The sequence below is a fragment of the Diachasmimorpha longicaudata genome, chromosome 3 (genome assembly GCF_034640455.1).
Source record: "Diachasmimorpha longicaudata isolate KC_UGA_2023 chromosome 3, iyDiaLong2, whole genome shotgun sequence".
NCBI classification, from domain to species: Eukaryota; Metazoa; Arthropoda; class Insecta; order Hymenoptera; family Braconidae; genus Diachasmimorpha; species Diachasmimorpha longicaudata.
This window is the reverse complement of record NC_087227.1, coordinates 10,798,637-10,824,083: the sequence shown is the minus strand read 5'-3', so window position 1 is coordinate 10,824,083 and position 25,447 is coordinate 10,798,637. Positions and strand designations below refer to the sequence as shown.

The 25,447-nt window shown below is 43.9% G+C and overlaps 5 protein-coding genes across 10 annotated transcripts in view; 3 read left to right on the top strand and 2 right to left on the bottom strand.

Moving 5' to 3' along the window:
• The first annotated feature begins 141 nt into the window (after positions 1 to 141).
• On the top strand, positions 142 to 3,899 carry LOC135160672 (carboxypeptidase B). 2 transcript variants are annotated; one of them, XM_064117474.1, is made up of 9 exons: positions 142 to 687; positions 1,449 to 1,539; positions 1,687 to 2,014; positions 2,221 to 2,523; positions 2,623 to 2,713; positions 2,830 to 2,975; positions 3,065 to 3,121; positions 3,202 to 3,286; positions 3,358 to 3,899. In XM_064117474.1, the coding sequence occupies exons 2-9, from the start codon at positions 1,457 to 1,459 to the stop codon at positions 3,552 to 3,554; spliced, it is 1,290 nt and encodes a 429-aa protein (XP_063973544.1). In that variant the 5' UTR covers positions 142 to 687; positions 1,449 to 1,456; the 3' UTR covers positions 3,555 to 3,899. The 2 variants fall into 2 exon arrangements, with proteins under 2 accessions (XP_063973544.1, XP_063973545.1); XM_064117475.1 differs by having other exon boundaries at positions 1,443 to 1,539.
• A 290-nt stretch (positions 3,900 to 4,189) lies between these two features.
• LOC135160673 (protein roadkill-like) lies at positions 4,190 to 6,331 on the top strand. The gene is made up of 2 exons (XM_064117476.1): positions 4,190 to 4,333; positions 4,514 to 6,331. The coding sequence occupies exon 2, from the start codon at positions 4,640 to 4,642 to the stop codon at positions 5,720 to 5,722; it is 1,083 nt and encodes a 360-aa protein (XP_063973546.1). The 5' UTR covers positions 4,190 to 4,333; positions 4,514 to 4,639; the 3' UTR covers positions 5,723 to 6,331.
• Positions 5,747 to 12,095, bottom strand: LOC135160670 (spermine oxidase-like). 3 transcript variants are annotated; one of them, XR_010298609.1, is made up of 6 exons: positions 11,809 to 12,095; positions 11,579 to 11,719; positions 10,675 to 10,955; positions 9,375 to 10,588; positions 8,243 to 9,199; positions 5,747 to 8,174 (listed from the first exon to the last, which is right to left on the bottom strand). XR_010298609.1 is itself a non-coding variant. In XM_064117472.1 (5 exons), exons 3-5 carry the CDS (start codon positions 10,811 to 10,813, stop codon positions 9,074 to 9,076), a joined length of 1,479 nt encoding a protein of 492 aa, XP_063973542.1. In that variant the 5' UTR covers positions 10,814 to 10,955; positions 11,579 to 11,719; positions 11,809 to 12,095; the 3' UTR covers positions 5,747 to 9,073. The 3 variants fall into 3 exon arrangements, 1 of the variants encoding a protein (XP_063973542.1); XR_010298610.1 differs by having other exon boundaries at positions 5,747 to 8,170; XM_064117472.1 differs by having other exon boundaries at positions 5,747 to 9,199.
• Positions 12,096 to 12,271: 176 nt separating this feature from the next.
• LOC135159946 (pescadillo homolog) lies at positions 12,272 to 14,705 on the top strand. Its single transcript, XM_064116022.1, has 2 exons — positions 12,272 to 12,432; positions 12,611 to 14,705. The coding sequence occupies exons 1-2, from the start codon at positions 12,409 to 12,411 to the stop codon at positions 14,498 to 14,500; spliced, it is 1,914 nt and encodes a 637-aa protein (XP_063972092.1). The 5' UTR covers positions 12,272 to 12,408; the 3' UTR covers positions 14,501 to 14,705.
• A 608-nt stretch (positions 14,706 to 15,313) lies between these two features.
• The window catches only part of LOC135159940 (mucin-2-like), a 35,287-nt gene continuing 25,153 nt past the window's right edge, over positions 15,314 to 25,447 (bottom strand). For all 3 annotated transcript variants that reach the window (XM_064116004.1, XM_064116003.1, XM_064116005.1), the window contains 2 exons: positions 16,374 to 25,278; positions 15,314 to 16,256 (listed from right to left, as the gene is read on the bottom strand). In XM_064116004.1, the coding sequence (XP_063972074.1) occupies positions 16,154 to 16,256; positions 16,374 to 25,278 (9,008 nt within the window). In that variant the 3' untranslated portion in view covers positions 15,314 to 16,153. The remainder of the gene's footprint in view (positions 16,257 to 16,373; positions 25,279 to 25,447) is intronic.

Sequence of the window (25,447 nt, the reverse complement as noted above, 5' to 3'; positions counted from 1 at the left end):
CAATTTCGCACACAGAGTACACGGTTTCTCTGTAGATGTCGCTGGTAAGTCCCGCGATGATAGCATAGCGCTCGGGATCTATAAAATATACAGTCCTGGTTCGTATACCAATAGGCTTGTTTTGAAAGTTCAATTGCAATATTACTGAGTTCATTTCGAATGAACAAAAAATTTCGGTGCCTGAATGGGATAGTGTGCAGTGACTTTGATTCCAAATAAACAATAATTTATTTGATCCGAATGGAGGAGTTTTCTAAATTTATTTACTAAGTTTTACAATTCGCATTCAATTTGGTAGAACAGAAAAATATCAATCACAGATATTTTAAACACAGATTTGTGGATATCCATCAATTGATTAAAAAATATCAATATTGATTTAGTATCAGTAGATCTCCCCCTCAATATCTTCTTACACCTCCCAAATAATCTTCCCTCCCGGAAATAAAAACAATTCGTTCTATTTTCCAAAATAACACGTGTGATATAATTTTCGTCATTGACTTTGATGCATCCATAATTGTAAAATTAGTTGGAAAAATATCCCCTCTATCGACTATTACTAATCGAGTATCATCAGTGCATTTTAATTGTCGGGATATCAATAATATAATAATGGCCCTCATTATTGGCTGAGAGGAAAGGAATTCGATCTCACTACAACCTTCTTATCTCCATCATCACCAGGTATTGGATTTTCCCAACAATTGATAATTAAAAATTTCGAATTGATGAGTGATAAAGATGATGTCAATCGAATCGAGGTAGATTATTCCTCGTTTGATAAGCCACGAATGTCTCCATTAATTTATCCGATAAACTTCCTACGAACGTAATCTCAAGTGGACCGACAGAGTAGTACGCTATGTTATGATATTTATTTATTCGACAATCCTAATATTTAGATCCAATGACAACAATCACATTGGGGACACGTGGACGGAAAGGAATTCCATAAAACCTGAGCCGAGAAAAATTTTCCAGCAAATGTTTAACTAGAATAAGTTATGTATACAAACGTCAATCTGTACTTTTCCTACTGAACATTTTTAACTAGACATTTCCACACAATTGACCAACAACTAATGGAAAATTCGATGTCCATCCACCAGACGTTATTTTTTAAATCATCGGATTGTTGCATTTGAATTATTGCTGGAATTACACAAATGTTTTTGCGATGACAATTTGCAGAGAAATATGCGGCTAGTCGATTTTGGATATTTTATCATTTCTAATGAATTTTTTTATTGCTGAACTATGCTAGTACGTCTCTAAGATCCAATACTCAGTTCATTTATTACGTTAGTATTATTCTTTTCTTATCGAACAACCCATTCAGATTACGGCAACCGTGTCATTGTTTCATTAATTATCTCGCTACGTGAGTGTAACCGCTTGAGATTTCGAGTGTATATATATTGACGCTAACACGTAACAAGTTTCAGTTAGAGAAATGAAGTTCTTCCGTGTACTCCTGGTGATGCTCTCTGGGCTCTTGGCGCTCAGCCATGGCGAGCATGTTCCAGAAATCAAAGGGTATGTTCGATCACTATCTGCCTCTGCCATAAACACATATGCCACCTCCGCATAACGAAATCGCGGACATTTAGTCCTCTAATTTAACAAATTAACTACTGACTCATGAAGGGATTATAATATTTCTCTGAAACTTTTGAATTATAGAATGAAACATCTCACAATACCGTCTGCATCCTCTCAGCAGCGGTCCTTCCTCCAATCGTTCACAGACAATCCAAATATTGATTTCCTGAGATTCACTCGTGCTGAACATGAACCAATTGACGTATTAGTGACGGCCGATGAATTCCCAAATTTCATTGAGGCATTAAATTCGGGATCAATTGATTACGAAGTCACCGTTGAGGATGTCGCAGAAGCCGTCGCCGAGGAGAAATCCACCAACGACAAACGTCGCATGCTCTCTTCACTGTGGAGATCTGCTGGTTCAAGACAACTCAGAGAGTTCAGCTACTATCCACGATTTGCAGACGTGTGTAATTAAATTATTCAATTATGCTCTTCATTTCAAGTTATCAAATAGTGGTGCAGTAAACTCCCATTGCAGACCCTTTTCCTCTCACCGAATCTTCTCGCTAATAAGTGAGAAAGTCATTGAATCGAAGTGGTACTGAAGGGACTATTGCCTGCAGGAAGAGAAGGACTGGTATCTAACTATGAAATATTATTTATCTCTAGATTGAAGGGTACTTGAAGGCACTCACTAAACGCTACAATAAAACGACACACCTCATAGAAATTGGAAAAAGTTATGAAGGCAGATCAATCTACGTCGTGAAGGTCTCCAGTGGTGGAGCGAATAAACCCGCGATCTTCATCGACGCTGGCATCCACGCTCGTGAATGGATCGCACCATCAACAGCCCTCTACGCACTTCATCAATTGGTGACTAATAAAACTAACAGCAAGTTGTATGCAAATGTTGATTGGTACATCCTCCCCAGTCTCAATCCTGACGGCTACGAATACACTCACACGAGCGTAAGTATCGAGTTCATTACAAAATCAATAGTGAATATATTTTCCAATCGAACGCAATGCAATTATGGAGGTATTGAATAATTAAACTTTTTTTGGTAGTATCGATTCTGGAGGAAAACCCGGTCACCCAATGTAAACAGTCAATGTATCGGTACCGACGCTAACAGAAACTTCGGTTATAAGTGGATGAGTGAGTTTTTATTCCACTATGTCACTATAAGAAATCAATTGAGAAGCTTTAACTAGTTCAAGAAAAATAGAAAAATAATGGAAGCTTCTTTCATATGTCCAATATATTTTTTCTAGCCATCGGTGCATCCAGCAATCCTTGCGCAGATACCTATGCTGGTAGCAAAGCCTTCTCAGAAGTAGAGACGCAAGCAGTGAGAGACTTCCTACTAGCTAACAAAAAGAATATAAAAGTTTACCTCACCCTCCATTCTTACGGACAGGTGAGTGACGTTTAATTATGAAATTAATGCAACGCAGCCTTCATCGCAAGTGTTTACATCGTGAATGCAATTATTTTAAATGATTCTAGTACCTGTTGCATCCATGGGGCTGGACTTCGAGTCTTCCCAGTAATGAACCTCTCCTTGTAAGTTTACCACGACCAAATATTTATTAATATTATTAGACGCGAGTTTTTCTCTAATGCTACGACTTTCCTCATCCTAGCGCCTAATTGGTGTAAATGCTGCCAAAGCACTTTATCGAGTATATGGCACTGAATATGTTGTTGGAAGCTCGACAAATGTCTTGTGTGAGTAAAAATTTCAACCCTCCCTTTATAAGCACTTCTCGAAATGTGAGACCAATATTTTTAATCAACAGATGCTGCTGCTGGTGGTAGTGACGATTGGGCCCTGGCAGTTGCAGGTGTAGATTTGTCTTACACCATCGAATTACCTGGTGGAAGATTCGATCCCCCAGCTGATCGTATTGTACCTGTTGGCATCGAAACTTTTGAGGCGTTCAAAATTTTCCATAAATACGTGGAAGTGGTATACCCACCGAAAATTTTTTTTTAGCCCACTTTAATATGTTTTCATGAATGTTTTTTGCGTAGTCTGTCCCTGAAAATATGACTTATTCTCATAGAATTTTTATTATAGAAGATCTTATACTTAGTGTAAAGCTAAAGGATAGGAGAAGTTATTTTTTACTTGCTTAGCAGACCACGTTGCTGTCCACCAATTAGTTCTTTTAAAATAGATTACATAGACCTAGTGTAATGAATCTAAGGCCTTTTAGGCTCTCACCCCCGAAATATAAGTGTCAAGGACTGTTGTCTTTTTTGCTAATGAACCTGTAACTTTACTTTTTTCTATTTGTAAATTTTTTAATCGACGAATAAATATGAACAATTTAAGAGACTACTGAGTTTCATTCTCAAACATTACCTCACATACTTGGCAAACTAGGAATTAATTATTTAATTAATTAATACGATGTTTTGCTGCCAGCATTAATCCCATACTAATGTCTATCAATGCAAAAGTTAGATTTTTGGATAGATCATATCCTTCAATCTTTTGGACGTCAGTGGGGACAATAGCTTTTGAACAGGTTCAATATGAACTATTCATCTTGCAGATAACTTTCTGCAGATTTCTAAGTCGATAGGTGCGGTCCGCTCGTTCATATCAGATCTATAATCCGGCCAATCATCGTTCGCAATCAACTTCAGTTGCTTTGCGAATTATTTTTGGCGGCTGTATAGTACTCACTGGAAAGGGCATTAAGATGCCCGAAGTGAACCGATAGAGTGTCAATTTGGGTGGGCTACCTGGTCTCTACGTCTTATCCGGTATAAATATATTTTCTTATATCTATAATTGTTCAATTTCCTTATTTAGAGAGGCAAAAACGTGTAACAACAGAAGGTTCTGATTCGTAATGATTCCTTGATTCGAATATTACCTGGGATCATAAATGTATGCTGAGCCTGTACCTGATTAACATGCCTGCAAAACTCTTTTTGTTCCAGAACGATCTAGAGCACTCGAAATAACGCCACTATCAATCCTGCGTGGTGAACAGAAAATTTACGTAAGTTTATTTTCAGCTGACTAGTTAATTGAATTGATCGCTGTAAATCGACAGTGCATGAATAATGGACCCTAAAGTTATAAATGACGAAAATGAGGTTGAAGGTCAGCTATATTACAAAGAGAGAATCAGGAGGGTCCAGTTCACCTACAAGTGGATAGTAGATAACTTTTATTACTCGTGGAATTACGTAGGCCCGGTAGGATCGGAAAAATTTTCCTTACCAGGAAATTTGGGAACCGGAGTGCTCTCGTTGCAATCGGAACCGGACTCCACCCGTTTGCAAGACAATCACGAAGACGCCAGTCAGACTACTCCAGTGTCGGCAAAATTGATCGTCCATTTGCAGAATTTAGTTTCACAGCACATCGACATAGATGCTTTCGCACTGAATTCCATGAATCAAAGGACCGCCCTCGCTCCAGCATTTCTCGTCGATATTGGTCGGGAGAAAGCAGTCCTGCAGGTGAGCCCATTTATAACCTCCACGCAGTTGGCCAACTGGAATGCAGCTCATGTTGACACAGTGACAATAGTCTGTAACTTTACGATACACATGAATACATATGCCCCACTCGATGATTATGACTTTCAACCCCCTTCCCGTGATAACGATATTGGTTCTGACTTGCAAATGTATTTCGGCGAGTCGAAATATTCTGATGTTATCGTCAAAGTGGGAAAACAAAAGATACCTGCTCATAGAGTCATATTGTCTGCTCGCAGCTGTGTATTCGCAAGACTACTGGATCGTATGAAGAAAGAAATTGATAACAACACCATCAATATTGTAGCAGTGCCTGAAGACGTTGGTATAGAAATGTTGAAATTTATTTACACAGGCGTGTCTCCTAACATGGAAACCATGATGGGTTCATTATTGGTAGCTGCTGAAGAGTATGAGATTAAAAGTCTGAGAGTTGTGTGTGCTCAGAATCTTCACAAAGGAATCAACATCGATAACGCTATTGATAGACTGGTACTTGCCCAAAATTATAAAGCTGGAGGAGCGAAGGAGCACATTTTGACTTTCATCGATACTCACAAGAATCTTCTCGTAAGGACGGAGCAATACAAGATCCTGGAAAAAGTATATCCCCAGCTTGCGCTTGTCGCCTTTCAACTCAAACGATTGGGCCCGATATAGTTTTCCGACAATTGGGTTCCAAAATTTATATTTCAGATTTCTTCAACAAGAGTTTCATTCCTTTGACAACAAACATATTAATCGTAGTGGTATTTTACATTTCCATGAGTATTTTTTTTTAGTATCTTGACTAATTGTACGTATGGTTCTGAACGATTCGTTGGATTTCATCGTTCTAGTTTATAGTAAAGCATCATTTATGCAATCGACTGAAAAAATAACGACTTATTTTGAACATAGTGATGCTTTTACGTGAGCTATTCTGAACATTACACTGAGAACACTACTCAAATTAATTTGTGAATTCGTTTACCTTCTGAACAACTAAAAAATTTTTGTGTAATTTTTATTTTGTGTGAGGTATTGTGCATTGGGTAATTTTCAAGACATGAATTTCTTCGACAGGTGATAATGCACTTCTCAAAACCGAATTCATTGCTCACAAATTCATGGACTTTATGAACCTATTTACTACTTCGTTGTGTCTACACTATGAACATCCAATTTCTCATCGGTTATTGTAATTCGCCAATTTGTGAACCGATAGGGTGTTAACCGATACTTCATGTCAATTAAATCACCGAAATAAATTAATCAATGTATCGGTAATTTTTGTTTTTTATTATGCTCTCATTTCGCACATTACATCAGAGGACATAATTTCTCCAACAATTAACGCCAGACTCCATCGAAATATTCTGTCGCTTGGAAGAAGCCTTTACATCATCTACCAATGAAAATTCAGTTTTTCATCGTTCATGTGGATCAACCTTTCCTTTTCTTACGCATATATGAGATATGTATTCGTCCTATGAATTTGAGGTTAGAAAACAAATCGAAGATTCCTCTAAAATACTCGGAAAAGAAATTGAATTCTATTCTCAATGGCTCATAGATGATTTGTCAACTTTTATTGACTCTATTTCTGACCAAAGGAACTATAGGAACCCGTGTCTATTCGTGATGTTCATCAGCGAGAACCTATCATTTATATTGCTCAGGCAAATAATGTTTGCCTGCCTTTTTAGAAGATTATGTTCCATTAACAGCATTGAATCAATAGAGCTGACAAGTGACATACTGAGGGCATTGATTAATCTACTATAATGTAGGGCACAAAAATTTGTGGGTCATGAGTTTCATGTACGAATTAATCCAGAATGGGTCTTTTTCGGTCACTCTTCATCTCGCATGTTCTGATAAACTTACATTTCATCCTCCCACCGATTACTGCGACACTTCAGTTTAGTCATTATATTCCAAATTTGGCAATAGAGGAAATCATTCAACGTCACATAGTAGAGATAGATAGGACTGCACCAATTCATATGGTGGCCCCCCCAGACGTAAGCGAAACAAATATTTTTGATATGTATTTTTCAGTGCAGCTAAGTTCTAAACGATAGAAAATTTCATAGAAAACGTTGGCGATATTTTTCGCTGCAACTTTGATCATCCAGACATAATTCCATTTGACATAATTTCCAGGTCAACCCTGGAATCCTCCAGGTTGTAGTATCAAAATATATATCAGTGCAACCTATTTATCTCGCACCAGAAATTACCTCTATTCAGCCCTGTCTCAGTGACTCAGGGCTCTGTCCAAAGCTCCTCAACATTGTCGGGATTTTCTCAACAATCGAGGACATCAACCCAGGAGAATGGGAGGCTCTTTCCAGCTCTACCTCGATTGCCAGTTCCAAAATCGCCATATGGATCGCCAAGCCACCCGATCCTTACGCCATACAGGAAATTTTGAAAAAATTTTGGTCCTTCAAGTCTCTCAATGTGATTCTCCTCGTTGTGAATAACGCCTCAAATAATGTGCCAGTCTACAGCTACGATCCATTCTGGCTTGGCGAGCATGCAATGAGAGGAAGGCTGTACAGCCCATTAGCTATTGAATCTCTCTATCCGGACAAGATAAGAAACCTTCGGGGTTATCCAATCCGGATATCCATGTACGATACAATTTCACCGGATGTCGTGAAAAAACTATCCCAGTTGGAGCCCAGCAGTGATGCTACAATTTTGCAAGTTCTGTCATCGTGGCTTAACTTCACTATCGATCTGAAGGGCCGACCAGTGACTCTCAGCCGTTCGTATATAGAATCAGTCCCGGATGGCGTGGCAATTGGTCCTATGCACGATTTGGTAAAAAATCGTTCGGAAGTGCTGGGCAATTCTCAACTCTGTGAGGTAATCAATGGTCATGTGGAATATGTGGATCCTTACGCCCTGTCGTTTTCTCGCGTGCTACTGCCCAGACCGAAAATGATTCCAGGGTTGAAGCGACTATTTCGCAATATCGACACTGACGTTTATCTGCTATTGGTTTTATTCTCAATCATCTCAGCAGTATATATGTACGCCAAGGGCACCCAAGGTCTCATAATTAATACTTTCCGGCTGTTAATCCATCAGCAATTTCATGGAGTGGGTTCGAGGCTGCCTGAAAGAATATTTGCTGTTAGTTGGATCCTATGTGCTTACTTTTTTGCGCTGCTTGAACAGGGTCACCTTGTCCAGAACATGACAGATCCACCATTTTACAAAGGGATCACAACATTGAAAGAATTGGCGGCCAGCGATATTCCTATAATGTCCGATGTTCATCAATATCTTGCATTGAAGAATTCCTCCGACAAACTCAAGTCCAAAATAGCGGAGCGTATAATTATCGATTGGGATTACAGAATTTGTCTCGGCCAGTTATTCAACGGGGAAAACATCGCCTGCATTCCCGATACATCTGTTCTTTCCACTGGAAAACGCAATAGACAACTTATCACTGCGACTGTAGATTCGAAATTTATTTGGCACACTTTGAGAGATATCATTGGAACACATTGGCGTACGATTTTGGTGAAAAAAGGGTTTCCATATTTGCCAAAATTCAATGCTTGTCTTAGGAGGTTGAGGGAAACCGGATTGATCGCCAAATGGGTAGCCATGGATAGAGACAGTGTAATTCCAAAGCCTCTACCTACTGATGACGTGCAGCCCCTGAATCTGTCTCACTTCGAGGGACCTTTTAAGATTTTCCTTCTGGGTATGGGCATTGCCACGTGCTCATTCATTTGTGAAATTGTATTCCACAAAGCAGACGCCAAATGGCGTCAACCGCCAATTAGCCATTGACAGTACATAATGAGAGGATAGTTACGTGTCTAATCATAAAATTCGATTAGAATGAACAGCAATAGATTTCATTCTTTCATGTGATTGATTTATTGAATTTGTTATTAATTAGGAAGCTACTGAAGACAGCCTAGGGCAACTTATAGATATTAGTTCATTACTAAGTACTTTGATGGTGAAAATAGTCCAACCTCAGCACTTGAATTATTTTCAATCCCATACGTGATATCGCAGGAATTTGAAAGCCTGGGATCTTCCAGAATCGTACGCACCGTGAGTTGTTGAGTAATAACACTCGTGAGCTGCCTCTCCGGCGAACATTACTGCAGGAACATGCTGTAATGAATAATTCATAAATCAAGAAGTACAAATCATTAATAAATTTCATATTCCTATTATGGGAAGTTTTGTGAATTTGTTGAATAAATTGATGATAAAACGCCTGCAGGATGTTTATCTCATAGATAAATAACGGTGATCTTTATAATGCAGCGTAATATAATATCGTTACCTTCACTTGATCTTTCTGACGAATTTCTCTCCACACAGGACTGGCTAAATTCTTCGGAGTTATCCTAGTCCCATCGCAGGTCGTTGATATATGACTGTAGCTTCCCCTCACCCATTTTTTCTTTCCCCACTGAGACCTTTTGCACCTTTTCGGCGCTGGTAACGTCTCTCTCTTGAGAAAAACTTTCAATAGATCGATGCAATCATTGCCGACCTCTTCTTCAGTCAGGTTTTCGATCAGCTCCGCGCCCCTCCCGCCCACCCAACCGACCAAAACGGCCTCGTGATTCTCAAGAACATCGAAACCAGTTAAATCTCGAGTCCAAGCAGCTAATTCAGCACCCATCTCGGAAGCTTTGTTGTCCTCGTGCCAAATTAATTGAAACCCTTGAATTCCTGGGGTCCACCAGGCCTCCCCGAAATCTAAAAACACTTTGTTTATCAATCCAAAACCTAATGACTTGATTGCAAGGACCAAGTTCGGGGGTAATGACGGTTCAAAAATTTCTTCGTGATGTTCCTTCAGGAAACCAAGAGAACAGGTCACTATTACACAATCTGCGAGAACTTTTCTGTCTTCTAGAGTCAAAACAATCGGCGCTGAGTCCGTTGATAATGTTTCCCCCCATTTAATTCTTTTGACTGGTGAATTGAGTCTCAAATTTTCATTTTTCAATCCCTTGGAGATCAGGTCGACAACTGAACTGTAGCCCTGTCTGAAAACTAAATGTTCAGGGCCTCCTGGGGTTCGAAATTGTCCCCAATATCTGGCAGATAATTCTTCCAGCTTCGAGCACGCGTTATCAATCATGAAAAATCTATAATTCCAGTCTACGATACTTTGTTTCAAATTTTTATTGCTGAGATCTCCCTTGCACCAAATATGTCGGTCTATTTCAAGTTTTAGATGTGACCCAATGCTTTCCGGTATCTCTTCATGTCGGGTTTCATCGTAATGGGTATATTTTTCACAATCCTCAAGAATATCGGTGATTGAGTGACTTATTTCTTCAATTAATTGTGAACTCAATTGCATTCCATCATTACGTACGTAAATTCCCTTTCCTTCTGTCGATTCTTCTTCGGAAATTAAATTGTGTTTCGCGCAAAATTTAGCAAACTCACTTTCACCCCCGTGAATAAATTGCGCTCCTTCTTCTATCCAATCGTCATTCCAGCAAATCGATTTTATCCTCCCTCCCACGTAATCTTGTGCTGAGTAAATGAAACAATAGCACAATGAACGTGTGCGCTGATGATAACAATTAGTTTTATTGAAAGAAATTCTGAATTCAATTTACCTTCGAGCATAATGTACTCGTAGAACTGGTGATCCTCCAGTGTTTTAGCTGCAGCTAAACCTGCAATACCTGCACCTACGATCGCTACTCGAGTCCTCTCGACTTTCAGTCCTCTCATTTCCTTGGACTCACTCTTCATTGGTGGACTGAAAGGTATTATTTTAATACCAGAAATTTCGCACCCTTCGTTGCGTCGGTTAATACTCAACGCCCCATAAGCCCGGATGGTGGCCGGTATAACACTGAATCGGTGACAAATGCGTCCGGACGGCAGAGAAGCTCTGCAAAGAATACATGAAGACGCGTGTGTATCCGTGTAACTGATGTAATTGCGAGATTCCTTCGCCAATTTTATCTCTCCCTTTCAATTGCCTGCAAGAGCTCGTGTCTATGTGGAGTAAAACTCTGTCTTTGACCTGACTAACAATTCGTGGGTTCCAATAAATTAAACAAAAATTATTTGAACGTATTTAGTTTAGTCTAGTGACTTTTAATTTAGTGTAATTATCCCGATTCCGTCGTCAGAGCACAACTAGAATGAACTCCACAAAACTAGATTACATCTAGAACTAAATCAGCGGTGATTGCGCCCTTTCAGGTCGGGTCGTAACTGGTAGTGATGGATTGGCCTGCGCGTGACCCATGGGAGGTCCAACCAATAACTTGCTAATTAACCCTGGAGTAGTGGCGGCTCTTTATCGAGCACTGCTGGTCGACTGGCAATTTGCAGTCACAGGTATTTAAAAATTTTGTGAGAGAAAAAATGTAAAAAAATATGAGGCTTGAAGCTGACCGAGCTAACATTATTATTTATTATTAAAATGCGAAGAGTCGTTCTCCGGAACGACGGAAATGGTAGTTAGGAATGATCTGTCTGTATCTAAACTCACACTTGCTCACTCACCTCTACGATGTCTGTCAACCTTTCGGCTTTTATTCCATCCCCTTCATTGGGAGATCAGATGCTTTCTTCCTATTCTTCGTGTATCTGTGAGGTCCATTCATAAAGGCAGTGACTTCCTCTGAAGGCACAACGACCGGATTACTAGGCAACAAGGTTGTCTGGTTAGTCAAAGAAGAAAGAAAACATGATAAAGAAGAAGAAAAAGAAGAAGATCATCATCATCTTGTTACCTGCGTGACCGGTGGGAGACATGGTGGTTTGTAGGTTAAGTTAATTACGTAGACAATTGTCCAGGAAACCTCTTACGATCGTAATCAATGGGACAATAGAACCTTTAGCCCTAGATCGTTGGCCTATGAGGGAACCACTGCAGGGCCTAGTTATTTGTCAATTGCTGTATTCGGTTAACCGATTGAAAACATTATTCTATTCCCTTATAGTACATAAAACTAATCTCGTTTGATACTGTCCAAAAATAATTTTGCCACTCCGCGTTGTGGATATTTAATATTTTGGATATCGGAAAATCCCTCCATTAGATAATGATCATCATAATGAGGTCGGTGTTCTATTTATATCATCTGCTGGTTATATGCGTTAATATATGATGATTATTCAGAGCTCGACTTATCGACGGAGCACATAGTAGTTACCAAATTTTACCGCAACACGCTCGACCCTGAGGGTTGCCCTCTAATGTAGGGACAGGTATTCAGTTCGTGGTTCTTTCAGTGTCCTGCACGTGTTGATGTTTATTTGTAATTGAAATATTCATGTGGGTTTATTTTAAAAAATAATCTGAATTTATTGGATTCCTACAAAATATCAAGATGGTTGTAATCGGGAAAAAGAAGGTAAGTCTTTCAATAATTTTCTTCTAGCAATATTTCTTTTTGGGTTATGTTGCACTTGATTACATCGGTTTTCTGCCTACATTTGATTTAAAAATGAAAAGCGAAGTCAAGAAATTCCCACACCCCCTCAAAGGTAATAATCACCCTTCAAGACGACATAAAAATTATTAATTTTTAGTACAAAACCGGAGAGGGTGCGCAGTTCCTGACCCGGAAAGCAGCTCTGAAGAAGCTCCAACTGTCTCTCAGTGAGTTTCGAAAATTATGTATATTAAAAGGGATATATCCAAGGGAGCCGAGAAACCGCAAACGTGCCCAGAAGGGAAAGAGTGGAATTAAAACATTGTATCACGTGAAGGACATTCAGTTTCTATTGCACGAGCCAATAATATGGAAACTCCGAGACTACAAAATATTCAACCGAAAGGTTGGAAGAGCGAAGGCGCTCAAGGACTTCTCAGCAATGAAGAGATACTTGAACAATCATCCAACCCTGAAGCTTGATCACATCGTCAAGGAGCGATACCCAACGTTCATTGACGCCTTGAGGGATGTGGATGATTGCCTGACACTTTGTTATCTATTCAGCACATTCCCATCTATGGCACATGTCCCCAGGAGTCAATCAGCCCTTTGCAGAAGACTCACCATAGAGTTCATGCACGCCTGTATTGTGGGGAAATACCTGAGGAAAGTTTTCGTGTCCATCAAGGGATACTACTACCAAGCGGAGATCAAGGGACAGACCATCACCTGGATAACCCCTCATCATTTCTCGTTCGAGCCGCAGTCGAAGACTGAAGTTGATTTCAGAATCATGTCGACGTTCGTTGAGTTTTATATCACCATGTTGGGATTTATCAACTTTAGGCTTTATCATCAGCTGAACCTGCATTATCCACCGAAGTTCAACTCTTATGGCAATGACGAGAAAGCACTCGTCGACGAGGCAGCCTATGTGTCCGAGCGAATAAGTGCTTTGAACATCCCCCTCATCCGCTTAGATGCAACGAGTCAGGCTGCTGAGGAGGAGGAGATTGATCTCGATACCTTCTCCAACGAGACAGATGAGACGAAGCTCGAGGAGGCGCGCAAGGAGGCCGAAAAATTGAAAAAATTGAAAACCCTCTTCCAAGGTAAGAAGTTCTTCCTCAATCGTGAAGTGCCACGTGAGCCCCTGGTCTTCGTGATCAGGTGTTTTGGAGGAGAGGTCTCCTGGGATAAGCTCTCCTTCGTGGGCGCGACATTTGATGACAACGATGAGTCCATCACTCATCACATCGTCGACAGGCCCAGCATGGACAAGCAGTACATTTCAAGATACTACGTGCAGCCCCAGTGGGTCTTTGACTCTGTGAATGCCCGGGAACTTCTTCCAGTCGAGAATTATCTGATGGGGGCAGTACTGCCCCCGCATTTGTCACCTTTCCATAATGACCAGTTAGATCAGGTCTATATGCCTCCGGAGGAACGGGCTCTCATCGATCCTTCCTTCAAGTTGAATGCCGGAGGCGATGAAGAGTCGGAAGATGAAGAAGCGGAGGATGGAGAGAATGATGATGAGGAGGAGGAGGAGATTATCGAAGCAACTGACGAAGACGAGGAGACTGAGGATGATGAGGAGGATGAAGATGATGAGGATGAAGAGGCTGAGGATGATGAAGTGCAAAAGTTTCAAGTGAAGAATGGGAAAAATCAACAGAAGAAGAAGGGAGCCCAGGGACAGACAGCCAATGTTCGAGAAACTGATAACAAGGAGTCGGTAAAGAATATAAAGATGGATAGGGAACAGGAGCGATTGTCTAAGACGAAAGCGATGAAAGTAAAACCTGGTGAAGTCCTCCGCGAAGATCCGTGGGCTAAAGCGAAACAGGAGAAACAAGAGTTCCGACTGCGCGAGAAAATGATTAAGAAGAAGCACAGGAAGTTGTACAAGAGCATGATGAAAGGACGCGAAGACAGGGCTAAGGAAATTTGGCTGTTGAGGAAGAAGAGGAGGATCCACGAGGAGGGAGAGAAGGAGAAGAGGAAAGAGGAGAGAAAAACGAAGAAACTGAAATCTGCTTAATAGAGGTTTAAGATTTTTTGCATTTTTAATTAATCCATGAAATAATAGTCAAATAAATTGGAAATAATGAAGAAAATTTGTATCATGTATTTTTTTTATTTTTCATTTTTTTGACAGTTGTGAATCACAGGTGGATTCAACCAGAGGAATATCACTTAAAATATTTAATTGAAATATTAAAAAAAATATTTAAAAAATTGAAAAAGCTATTGACTTTCTCATTTGACGCATTGTATTCTTTCTAATCTCATAAAGGTATAGTTTTTTTTCCTTCATTCGTTTATCGCTTAATTATCGGTTGAGATTACAATGGTATAAAGAATCGTATAAATGTATAATAATATTTATATTTCTATATATTTATATTTAATGACGCCAGCTCGCCGGAGAAGCGATTTTTTCATTTTTATCATTTCTCTTCACATTTTTAATTCTTTTATTATTCCCCAAAAAAAAAATTATAAAACGGTCCTCCGTGCGAGCCGAAAGTTTGAGCTTTTTTTTGAGTTGCGCGTTCTTTCACATTTTTTTTATTCTCACACAGTTAAGTAGTTGCATGTTTAATCACTGGAAGTGTGATGTGAATGTTCATTTTCTGTATAAAAATGTTTTAAGCCAAATTTTCACTAATGATGACGATAAACGCTGAGAAAATTAAATTTCGAAGCTATAAATTTTTTTTTCACTTGAAAAAAAAAACCATTAAAATGGAAATCATCATCATCAATGATAATTGAGCTGTTTCGGGGCCACGATTTGTGCCAGATACCTATTGCAATACTTCAAGAGCCTTTCAAAGTGTTCATGAGGGAGTAAAATTATGAATTAAAAAAAAAATTAATTAATAACTAGGAAAGACTCTCAAGGTGCACTAAAATGGCAATTAAAACAAATGTGAACTCTTGAAGATCCACGTTACTGACACAGATCGTGGTCCAGGGGACTATCTAAACAACTCTAATTCTCCAATCGTCCTTGAAATCTCGTAGTCATTGATTTTTCTTTTATCGCGACAAAATCGATGAGAGCGCTGGCAGAAATGCTTGATATGCCATTGATTCGAAATCAGTCGTTAGTATTTTGCTTTTATTCCCTCACCCACTTTTATCGATTCTCACAGCATCCATGGGATGCCGATGAATCTGAGCATTGGGTTATGTTATTCCCAGTGGTGTTGTGAACACCCTAGGGCACTGATGAAGGCACAGTCCACAAGTCTTCCTAGGTTCTTCTATTTAAATAAATTCGCCTCCCTCATCGTCCTTTAATGCAGCATTTTGGCACCAGGAAACGCGCGTATTCTTCATTCATCGTTCATTATCCTTCTGCATCTATCTCCTAATATAATATTTATATTTAAATGTTAAACGTTTACGCTTTGAACCACTCACTCCGGTACTGGAAACAAAAAAAAAATAATAAAAAAAAAGATTGCACACTGTTTGAATTGTCTGTGTTCTGCGTCTTGTCGCGAATTACGTCAATCAATCGAAATTTTCTCCATTCGTTCAGATTCACTTTTATACACACACGCATATTCACGTTACATTCATTCTTATGTTTTTCATTTCTATCAAGTAATTTTTCGATTTTTTTAATGATTTTTGAAGAGGAGAGTTATTCGCGACTTTAGTCGAGGTATTGTTGATTGGCTCATCTCCTCCTCTTGGCGGTTGCTGCGGCGATCATTTGCCGTATGAGGGGCTCAGGCGAACAGACACGAGGATTGCAGTTCATATTACCATCGCTTCCGCATCTGCAAATTATTCAAGGACAACAATTAGTGGAAGCATTTTGCTTTGCGTTGCGTTAGAATTGGATCTACAGGCTCTACACTCATTTAATCAAATGCTCGAATCGATAATTAACGTACCTGCAGTTTAAGCAAGGTCCTGAGGCTGAGGTGATGACTTCTCCAACTGCGTACGTCCGTCCGTTGACTTGACAGCCACTTCGTTTGGTAGCTCCTTTGTAAGCGTGTGACAGGAAGTGAGGTGGCAAAGTGGTGGTTGTTGTCGTAGTGGTTGTCGTGACATTAAGCGACGTTGCCATCGACACATGACACTCGTAACGTGGACAACAGAAGCCACTTATTGGCTCCTCATGGCATCCGAGTATCGGTGGTGGACAGCTCTGTTGGAGACAGATGATGTCACTGCGGAAGCAGAAGCAGAAATCGCAGGGATCGTCTCGTGGAATTTGTTGAGCTGAGACGTAGACTTTTCCACCGTAGCGACAGGTGCCAGGTCCATAAACTTGATCATCGTCGCCGTAGTCTTCGTCGTGATCCAGATAACTTCCACCGTTTACTGGGAAATTAGGACTCTCTACTCCTGTTGATTGCTCGGGATACTCTTCAGACTGGTGCGATGGGTGGGGTGTGCTTGATGGCAGATAAGGTGGGTGTTCAGTTGGTTCCTTGGGCTCGTGTTCAATTGGGGCGACTGTTTGTTGAAGATCTGGCTCTTCTGATTCGTCGGGGAAGACTGGCACTTGGGCTTGTTGCTGATCCTCATCGGCAGGTTCTGGCAGCTCAGGAGGTTGTGGAGACGAGCTTGGCTCTCCCTCTGGTTCAACTGGCTTCTGTTCAATTTCAGGCTCCTGGGTTTCCTGTGTTGATGGACCTTTGGTTGCTGCTATTTCTTCACCACTGGGGGAGGTCTCAGAAGGTTGTGGCGTTGTTTCTCCTTGGGGTATTTCTGCTGATGGTGACGTTGGTTTTTCTTCTACCTCAGGAGCGGCAGGGGAAGTGGGCAGATCGCCAGTTTGGCTAGAAGATTCTTCGGGAATTGCTGGGGCTTCAGATGATGATGGGAGCTCGGAACTGGATGGAGTGCTCTCCTCAGACGGCGAGGGCGAGGTGCCCTCTTCGAGAGAGGGAGAGACTTCTTTGGATGGTTCTGGGGTCTCGCCGAGACGCGTCTGCGTCGTCACGGGCTCCTCGACTGGTGTCTCTGGAGATTTCTCTTCTCCTATTGATCCTTCCGTGGGTTTTTGTTCTTCAACAGGAAGTTCAGATGTTGTTTCTTCTATTACTGGACCTTCTGTTGGCTTTCCTTCCTCGACGGGGGCTTCTGTGGGTTTCTCTTCAACTGACGGACCCTCAGTTACCTTTTCTCCTTCCGTGGGAGCTGCGGTTGGTTTCGCCTCATCTGCGGGAGATTCCGTTGGTTTTTCTTCTGATGCTGGACCTTCGGTCGGTTTTTCCTCTGAGCTTGGAACCTCAGTGGGCTTTTCTTCTGAAGTCGGGCCCTCAGTTGGTTTTTCTTCTGAAATCGGACCCTCGGTTGGCTTTTCCTCTGAAATCGGACCCTCGGTTGGCTTTTCCTCTGAAATCGGGCCCTCAGTTGGCTTTTCCTCTGATATCGGACCCTCAGTTGGTTTTTCTTCAGAAATCGGACCTTCCGTTGGTTTTTCCTCTTCTACTGGTGTCTCCGATGGTTTCTCTTCTTCTGCTGGAGCTTCCGTTGGTTTTTCTTCCGGAGCTGTAGCTTCAGTTGGTTTTTCCTCTGAAATCGGGGTTTCAGTCGATTTTTCCTCTTCCGTTGGACCTTCAGTTGGTTTTTCCTCCGGAATTGAAACATCAGTCGGTTTTTCTTCCACTACCGGGCCTTCAGTCACTTTTTCTTCTGAAATTGGACCTTCAGTTGGTTTCTCCTCTGTGATTGGTCCCTCGGTTGGTTTCGCTTCCTCAATTGGGGCTTCAGTCAATTTCTCTTCTGAGATAGGACCTTCCGTCGGTTTCTCTTCTGTAACTGGGGTCTCCGACGGTTTCTCCTCTACTGGCACTTCGGTTGAACCTCTCGTTCCATCGTCAGCTGGTGCTGCGGAGGTGCCTTGCGTAGAAGATTCCTCTGATGGTTTCATTTCTTCTTCAGTGACACTTGGAATTTCGTCGCTCGGTCGTGAAGTCTGCTCTTCAGTCGGAGCACTCGGAGTCTCTTCAGGAAGTGAAGTCTCTGTCACAGATGCTGCAGGTTTCTCGCTGGAGACAGCTGGCTCAGTTGTTTGTTGCTCAGGCGCTGGAGTTTTGATGCTTGGCTCTTCCGTTGACTCAGGCGTCTCCTCAGGTTTGGCTTCAGTGACAGGTGATGGTTCGGTTTCCGCTTCGATGGGTTTTTCTGGCTGTGGAGTTTGAGGTACTTCGGCCTCTGTGGCTTGTTCTCCTTGCGTTGATTCGACTGGAGCCTCCGGAACTGGAGTCACTTCAGGACCTTCGGTCTCTGAACTCACAGGAGCTACAGTATCTGACGTCTTGGATGGTTCCTCAGTCTGCTCCTGAGGTGGCTGATCAGTTTGGGGTTCTTCTGGTTTCGCTCCCTCAGTAGCAACCTCTTCAGGCTGTTTCTCTTCACTCGGAGTTTCCTCTGGTGTTGATGGTGTTTCAGTTGGAATTGTTTCAGGTGTAACCGCTTCTTCAGGCTTCTTTTCTTCACTTGGAACTTCAGTAGGTTTTTCTTCGCCACTAGGTGCTTCCGTAGGCTTCTCTTCACTCGGAATCTCCTCGGGTTTTTTCTCTTCACCCTCGGGAACTGTTACTGATTCAGTCGCAGGTGATGAAGTGACTTCACTAGCTTCTGTAACATCGGGCTTCGTCGTTTGTTCTTCGGCCGTTCCTTCTGTGCTGACCGACGTCTCCTCCGGTTTAGCAGAAGTAGTACCCTCTTCAGGAACAACTGGAGATGTGGTATCAATGGAGACTACTGGGGTTTCTGTAATTTCTCCAGCAGGTTTAGCTGTCTCTTCTTCAGTCGACGTCGGCTGTTCAGTGGTTCCCTTTGTCGTCGTCACGCCGGAAGCCTCTTCAGATGGGGTAACCTCTCCTGCTGGAATTTCCGGTGCACTCGTTCCTTCCTCAACTGTTGGAGCAATCGTGGGTTGTTCTGCTGGAGTCTCAGGGGCTTCAGTTGGCTTCTGAGGCTCCTCTGAAACCTCTCCAGGAACTGACGGAATTCCCTCGGTACTTGGAGTCTCCTCGGCAGGTTTCAATGTCTCTCCCTCAACTGCAGGAGATGTCTCGCCTTCAGGTGTCACTGGCGCCTCGGTTGGTCCTTCAGTCTCCGGAGTTTTACTCTCTTCTGGTAAAGCTGCATCAGTTTGGCCCTCAGGGGTTGGTTCCTCGGTAACTGGCGTCTCCTCCTCTGGTTTACTCTCAACTGGACCTGGGGTTTCCTCGACGGGTTTCTCTGTTCCTTCCGCTGGTTTCTCGCCTTCGGGTTTGGCCTCTTCAGGGGCTATCGTTGAGAGATCAACTTCTGTCGCTGGACCAGTGCTAGGAGTCTCGGGAACGGCTAATTCTGTGAAGTTCGATTCGTCGATTCCTTCGGTGCTGAACATTCCGGGCTCAGTCGTGTGGGGCTCAGTCACCTCGGATGGCTCTTCTGCGGCTACAGAGGATGGTTGCTCTTCTGGTGCCACTGTAGGTTGCTCGGAGCTCGCAGGTTCTTCTGGAACAGGCGATGTTCCTTCTTCTTTCGGTACCTCAGGCGCACTCGTCTGCTGCTCCTCCGCTGGTGTCGGTTCCTGAATTCTTGAGTCAATTTCCCCAGTGACTGGTTCCACCGGGATACCCGACTCGGTAGTCTCAACAGGTGCTTCTGAACTTGCAGAAGTGGGAGATGGAGTTTCTTCTTCAGGAGTAATGCTTACAGAGACAGGTGCTTGGGTGGGCGCTTCAGAAGCTGGTTCTTCTGGTTTTGCAGTCTGTGGTTCACTTGTCTGTGGGGGTTCAGGCGTCTCACTAGCCGGTACTTCGGACGAGGGCTCTTCAGGAGTCTTTTCAGCAGTGACTGGTGCTACTGTCTCTTGCTCTACAGGAGATTCTGAGCTCGTTGGTTTTACAGGCGTTTCAGTTGAAGGTTCGACGGTTACTCCAGCAGAAGTTGGAGTCGGTTGTTCGCCCATTTGATTCTCAGCTTCGAGGCCAACAGTCGATAATGTGTCACACACCCACATCGGGCAACAGGAGTCGGCAGAGTGGATTGGCATGCAGTCGGTCATGTGTGGAGGTGGTGGTGCGCATCGGACAAGTTCACAGTGAACTATGCTGCTGATACAACTACAGGACAATTGGCAAGGATTAGCAGGTGGAATAGCGGAGTTGTTGTTGTAGCTGTGACCATCCACCAGACAATTTCCTTCTCCCGGAATTCCTGGAGGGCTGTATTCTCCGATGCTTGGGGCTGAAACACCTTTAACAGGTGCCTCGGTGACGGGCACTTCTTGTTCGGGCTTCTCAGACTCTTTAGGTTCTACTGGCTTCTCCTCTGGCTGTTCAGGCATTTGTTCCTGTACGGGAGCCTCAGTAACTGACTTCTCCTCGCCAGCTGTTCCTTCAGTTACGGATTCTGATGGAGCTGGAGTGCCTTCCGTTGGCTTCTCCTCAGGTTTCTCGGTAATTTCTGATACAGGTCCCTCGGTGATCTGTTCGGCAGGTGTTTCCGGGAGTTTCTCTTCAGGAGCCTCTGTTATGGGCTCCTCAGGTTTTTCTGTAATTTTCTCTGCGGGCCCCTCTGTGATTTGTTCGTCAGGCATTTCCGTGATTTTCTCCTCAGGTTTGAGGGTCGCTGCGGCCTCTGTTACAACCTCCGGAGAGACGCCTTCCTTCGGTTGTTCTTCAGGAGCTGCGGAAGAGGGTTCACCGAAGGTGGAATCAGTCGTTTCTTCGGTTGAAATCTCAGGTTTCTGCTCGGGTAATTCACTAGTTTCTCCAGTGACTGCTGATGGCTCCGTTGAAATTTCTGGAACTGCCTTAGTTGGTGGCTCAGTGGGAGTTTCCGTTTTATCCTCGTGTGGAGCGGAAGTTTGATCGTCAGGGGTATGAGTGATTGGTTCTTCAGGAGCGGGCGCCGATGGCGTTGCCTCGGGTTCTTCAGGCTTCTGTTCGGGCGCAGAGGTTTCTTGTTCAATTGGTTGTTCAGACGGTGTTCCCTCCGTCACTTCAGGAACAGCTGCTTCAGTTCCGGTAGTCTGGGCTGGCTCCTCTGGCTTCTCTTCAGGGGTGCCAGTAGGAACCTCGTTAGATTCTGTGGGTTTCTCTTCGGGGACTGCTACTTCCGTGGGCTTCTCTTCCACAACAGGAGCTTCGGTGACACTTCCCTCCTCGATGGGTTTCGGTCCTTCTGTCGATGGTTCGGCAGGCTGTTCAGATGGAGTAGGTTTTTCCTCAAGAACAGGTTTTTCCTCGGGCACAGCTGTTTCCGTCACTTGGTCACTGACGACAGCTGGACTAGGAGTAATCTCGGAAGTCTTCTCGGGTTCTTCTGGCTCGCCTGAACCTTCAGTTACGGGTTCTTCGGCTGATTTCGTTGGTTCCTGTTCCGCAATTGGACCTTCCGTTGGTTTCTCTTCAGCAGTGGTAACTTCCGTTGGTTTTTCTTCAGCAAGTGGACCTTCCGTGGGTTTCTCTTCGGCTACTGGAGCTTCCGTTGGTTTTTCTTCAGCAATGGGACCTTCGGTTGGCTTCTCTCCAGCACTGGGACCTTCCGTAGGCTTCTCTTCATCCGGCAATCCTTCTGTCGGTTGGTCTTCAGGAACTGGGCCTGCTGTGGGTTTCTCTTCAGCAACGGGGCCTTCTGTTGGTTTCTCTTCAACAGCTGGTCCCTCTGTGGGTTTCTCTTCAACAACTGGGCCTTCTGTTGGTTTCTCCTCAGTAATCGGACCTTCCGTTGGTTTCTCTTCAGCAATCGGACCTTCCGTTGGTTTCTCTTCGGCAATCGGACCTTCCGTTGGTTTCTCTTCAGCAATGGGACCTTCCGTTGGTTTCTCCTCAACAATCGGACCTTCAGTTATTTTTTCTTCAACAGTTGGGCCTTCAGTTGGTCTCTCCTCAGCAATTGGACTCTCCGTTGGTTTCTCTTCAGAAATTGAACCTTCGGTGGGTTTCTCCTCTGCAACTGGTCCTTCCGTGGGTGTGTCCTTGGCAATTGGACCTTCCGTCGGTTCTTCTTCCGTAATTGGACCGTCCGTCGGTTTCTCCTCGGCGATTGGACCTTCAGTCGGTTTCTCCTCGGCAAGTGGGGCTTCTGTTGGTTTCTCTTCGGTAATTGGACCTTCTGTTGGCTTCTCATCAGAAATTGGAACTTCGGTGGGTTTTTCTTCGCCAAGTGACCCATCGGTGGATGTCTCTTTGACAATGGGAACTTCCGTCGGTTCCTCTTCAGTGACTGGACCTATTGTTGGCTTCTCTTCCACGATTGCGCCTTCCGTTGGTTTTTCTTCAGCAATTGAACCTTCCGTCGGTTTTTCTTCAATAGTTGGGCCTTCCGTAGGCTTCTCTTCAACAGTTGGACCTTCTGTTGGTTTCTCCTCAACAATTGGACCCTCCGTTGGCTTCTCTTCAGTGGTCGGACCTTCCGTCGGTTTTTCCTCAGCAATTGTGCTTTCCGTTGGCTTTTCTTCGCCAATTGCACCTTCTGTTACTGTTTCTATAGTAATTGGACCTTTCGTCAATTTGTCTTCCAAACTGGGGACTTCCGTTACTTGTTCATCAGAAACAGTTGGTTTCTCTTCGGCAATTGGACCTTCCGTCGGCTTGACCGACTCCGGTGCAACTGTGCTCTCCGTAGTAAGCTTCTCCTCCGCATCAGAAATCGATTGCTGGGTTGGCTCCTCTGGAGAAATCGATGACTCCGGTTGAATTGTTCCTTCTTCAGGTTTGGTTTCAGGAGCCTCAGTCTTCTCTTCAGTGGGTTCCTCAGGAGTCTGTGGCAGTTCAGTCACTTGTTCTTCACCGGCCTCAGGTTTCTCTTCAGCAATTGGCGCTTCAGGGGATGAAGTTTCTGGGACACCGGTCATCTCCACGGGCTCACCCTCTCCAGCTGGTGCAGATGTTACATCAGAAACATCGCCAGATGTTGGAACAGTGACAGGCTCTTCAGCGGGCGATGTTCCAGTTGTTTCTTCAGATGGAATCGATTCACTGACTGGTGTCTCTTCAGTGGTCTTTTCCTGTTCTCCAGATTCGCCCACACCCTCGGGTTGTCCAGTTTGTTGTTCCTCTAGAGTTGGAGACGCAGTCGTGCCCTCGGTACTAATCTCACTCGGAAGTTCTGTTGGCTGCGCTGACGAAGGCTGTCTAACTATGCTGGGGGAAGTGGGATGCTCCTCAGCCTCTTCCGACGAAGTTTCCTCGGAGCTTGTTGGTTGAGTTCCACTTGGTATTTCCGAACTTGTCTCTTCGGAACTGGTCTCTCCACTTACTTCCAGTCCCTTCGTCGGCATTTCCTCGGCGGATGACTCTGTCGATTGGCTGGATTCAGTCGAGCCTTCTCCGGACACTGTGGGTGTCTCAGCAGCTTCAGTGGATGAAGGTATTCCCTGGATATCCTCCGTGGGAGTTTCTCCGGATGCTTCAGTGGATTCAGTCGAAGGGGCTTGCGATGATTCAGGCTCCGCTGGCTTCTGCTCCTCCTCTGGTTTTTCTTCTTCAGGTTTCTGTTCTCCCTCGGGTTTATGTTCCTCCACCGGTACGACTGGCTCGCTGACCCCTGGAGCTTCAGTCACAAGACTATCAGGCGCCTGACTTTCTGCCTCTGTCTTATCGTAGCCCTCAGTTACATGAATTTCAGTCACTGACTCTTCATCTTCAGCCTTTCTCTCTGGCAGTTTCGGGGAGACGGATATGCCAACTGGCCCTTCAGTCGGTATCTCTGGGGTTTCCGCCTCGGGTCCCTCTGTTATCTGTTCACCAGATGGTGTCTCTCCCTCCGACGGTGCTGGAGTCATCTCGAGTGGTTTTTCTTCAGGTTCGACCGGTTTCTCTTCCTCAATTGGCTTCACCTCATCCACTGGCTTCACCTCTTCTTTCGGTTCTTCTGTTGAAGTGCCCTCGGCCTCGGATGTCTTCGTTACGATTCCTTCAGTCACAGCGGCTTCTGTTGCGGTACCCTCTTCCGGTTTCTTCTCTTCCACTTCTTTAGCTTCCTCAGTAGTCACCTCTGGCTCCCCAACAGTTACACTAGAATCAACAGGCTTTGGCTCTTCACCTTCAGGCACCTTCTTGTCTTCTTCGATTGGTCCCTCGGTTGGCTTTGGTTCAACAGGGATTTCAGGTGTTTCCGTTTGCTGACCTAAATCAGGTGTCTCCGATGGTGTCTGCAGCTGAGGTTTCTCTGTCGCTTGCTCCAATTCAGGGGCCTCGGTCGCCTGCTCCTCAGGGGGTCCAGTAGCTCCCTCGGGTGTCATTCCGAATTCTTCTTCGGGAATTTGATCGTCTTTTCTTGCTGGAATCATTGGCTTTGTACTTGATGGAGTGGGACGATGAGTCGTTTCTTGTTCAGGCTCCTCTGGTTTTTGCTCGAGCTCAGGCTCCTCAGGTTTTTGCACGACTTCAGGTTCCTCGGGTTTCTGGGCGTCCTCAGGCTCCTCTGGTTTCTGTACGATTTCAGGTTCCTCTGGTTTCTGCACGTTCTCAGTCGTCTGCTCCTCTCCCTCCCCAATCTTGGTCTCAAGCTCTGGAGCCTCAGTCTTCTGCTCAGTATCTGTAGAGGGGCCTTCAGCTTCTGTCACAGCTGATGGCTCTGTCGTCTCTTTCGGCAAAACTGGCTCCTTCTCCGGGACTTCATTGTCCTCGGGCAGGGTGACACTTTCGGCAGGGGTCCTTTCAGTGTGCTCAGCTTGTGAAGGAATTGCATTGTCAGCACCCGGGAAGATCTCCTCCGGCTTCTGCTCTTCTCCCTCTTTATCGGCTGGCAGTGGTGCTTGTGTCGCCTGGATTTCGTTCTCATCGGGAGTCACTGGATGTTGTTCCTCATCCACTATCAATTCATTGAAGCCCTCTGCAACGGGAAATCGATCGTAAAATTTCACTGCTGAAGACCTAGTGCAACCGCAGTACCCACTATTTTTTTATTAGCCCGATTCCGCAGGAAAAAAGTCTCAAAAATTCATATCAGTGCGGGCTAGAAACCGTTGAAATCGATTTCCACTAGTATTTCGATCCATCGA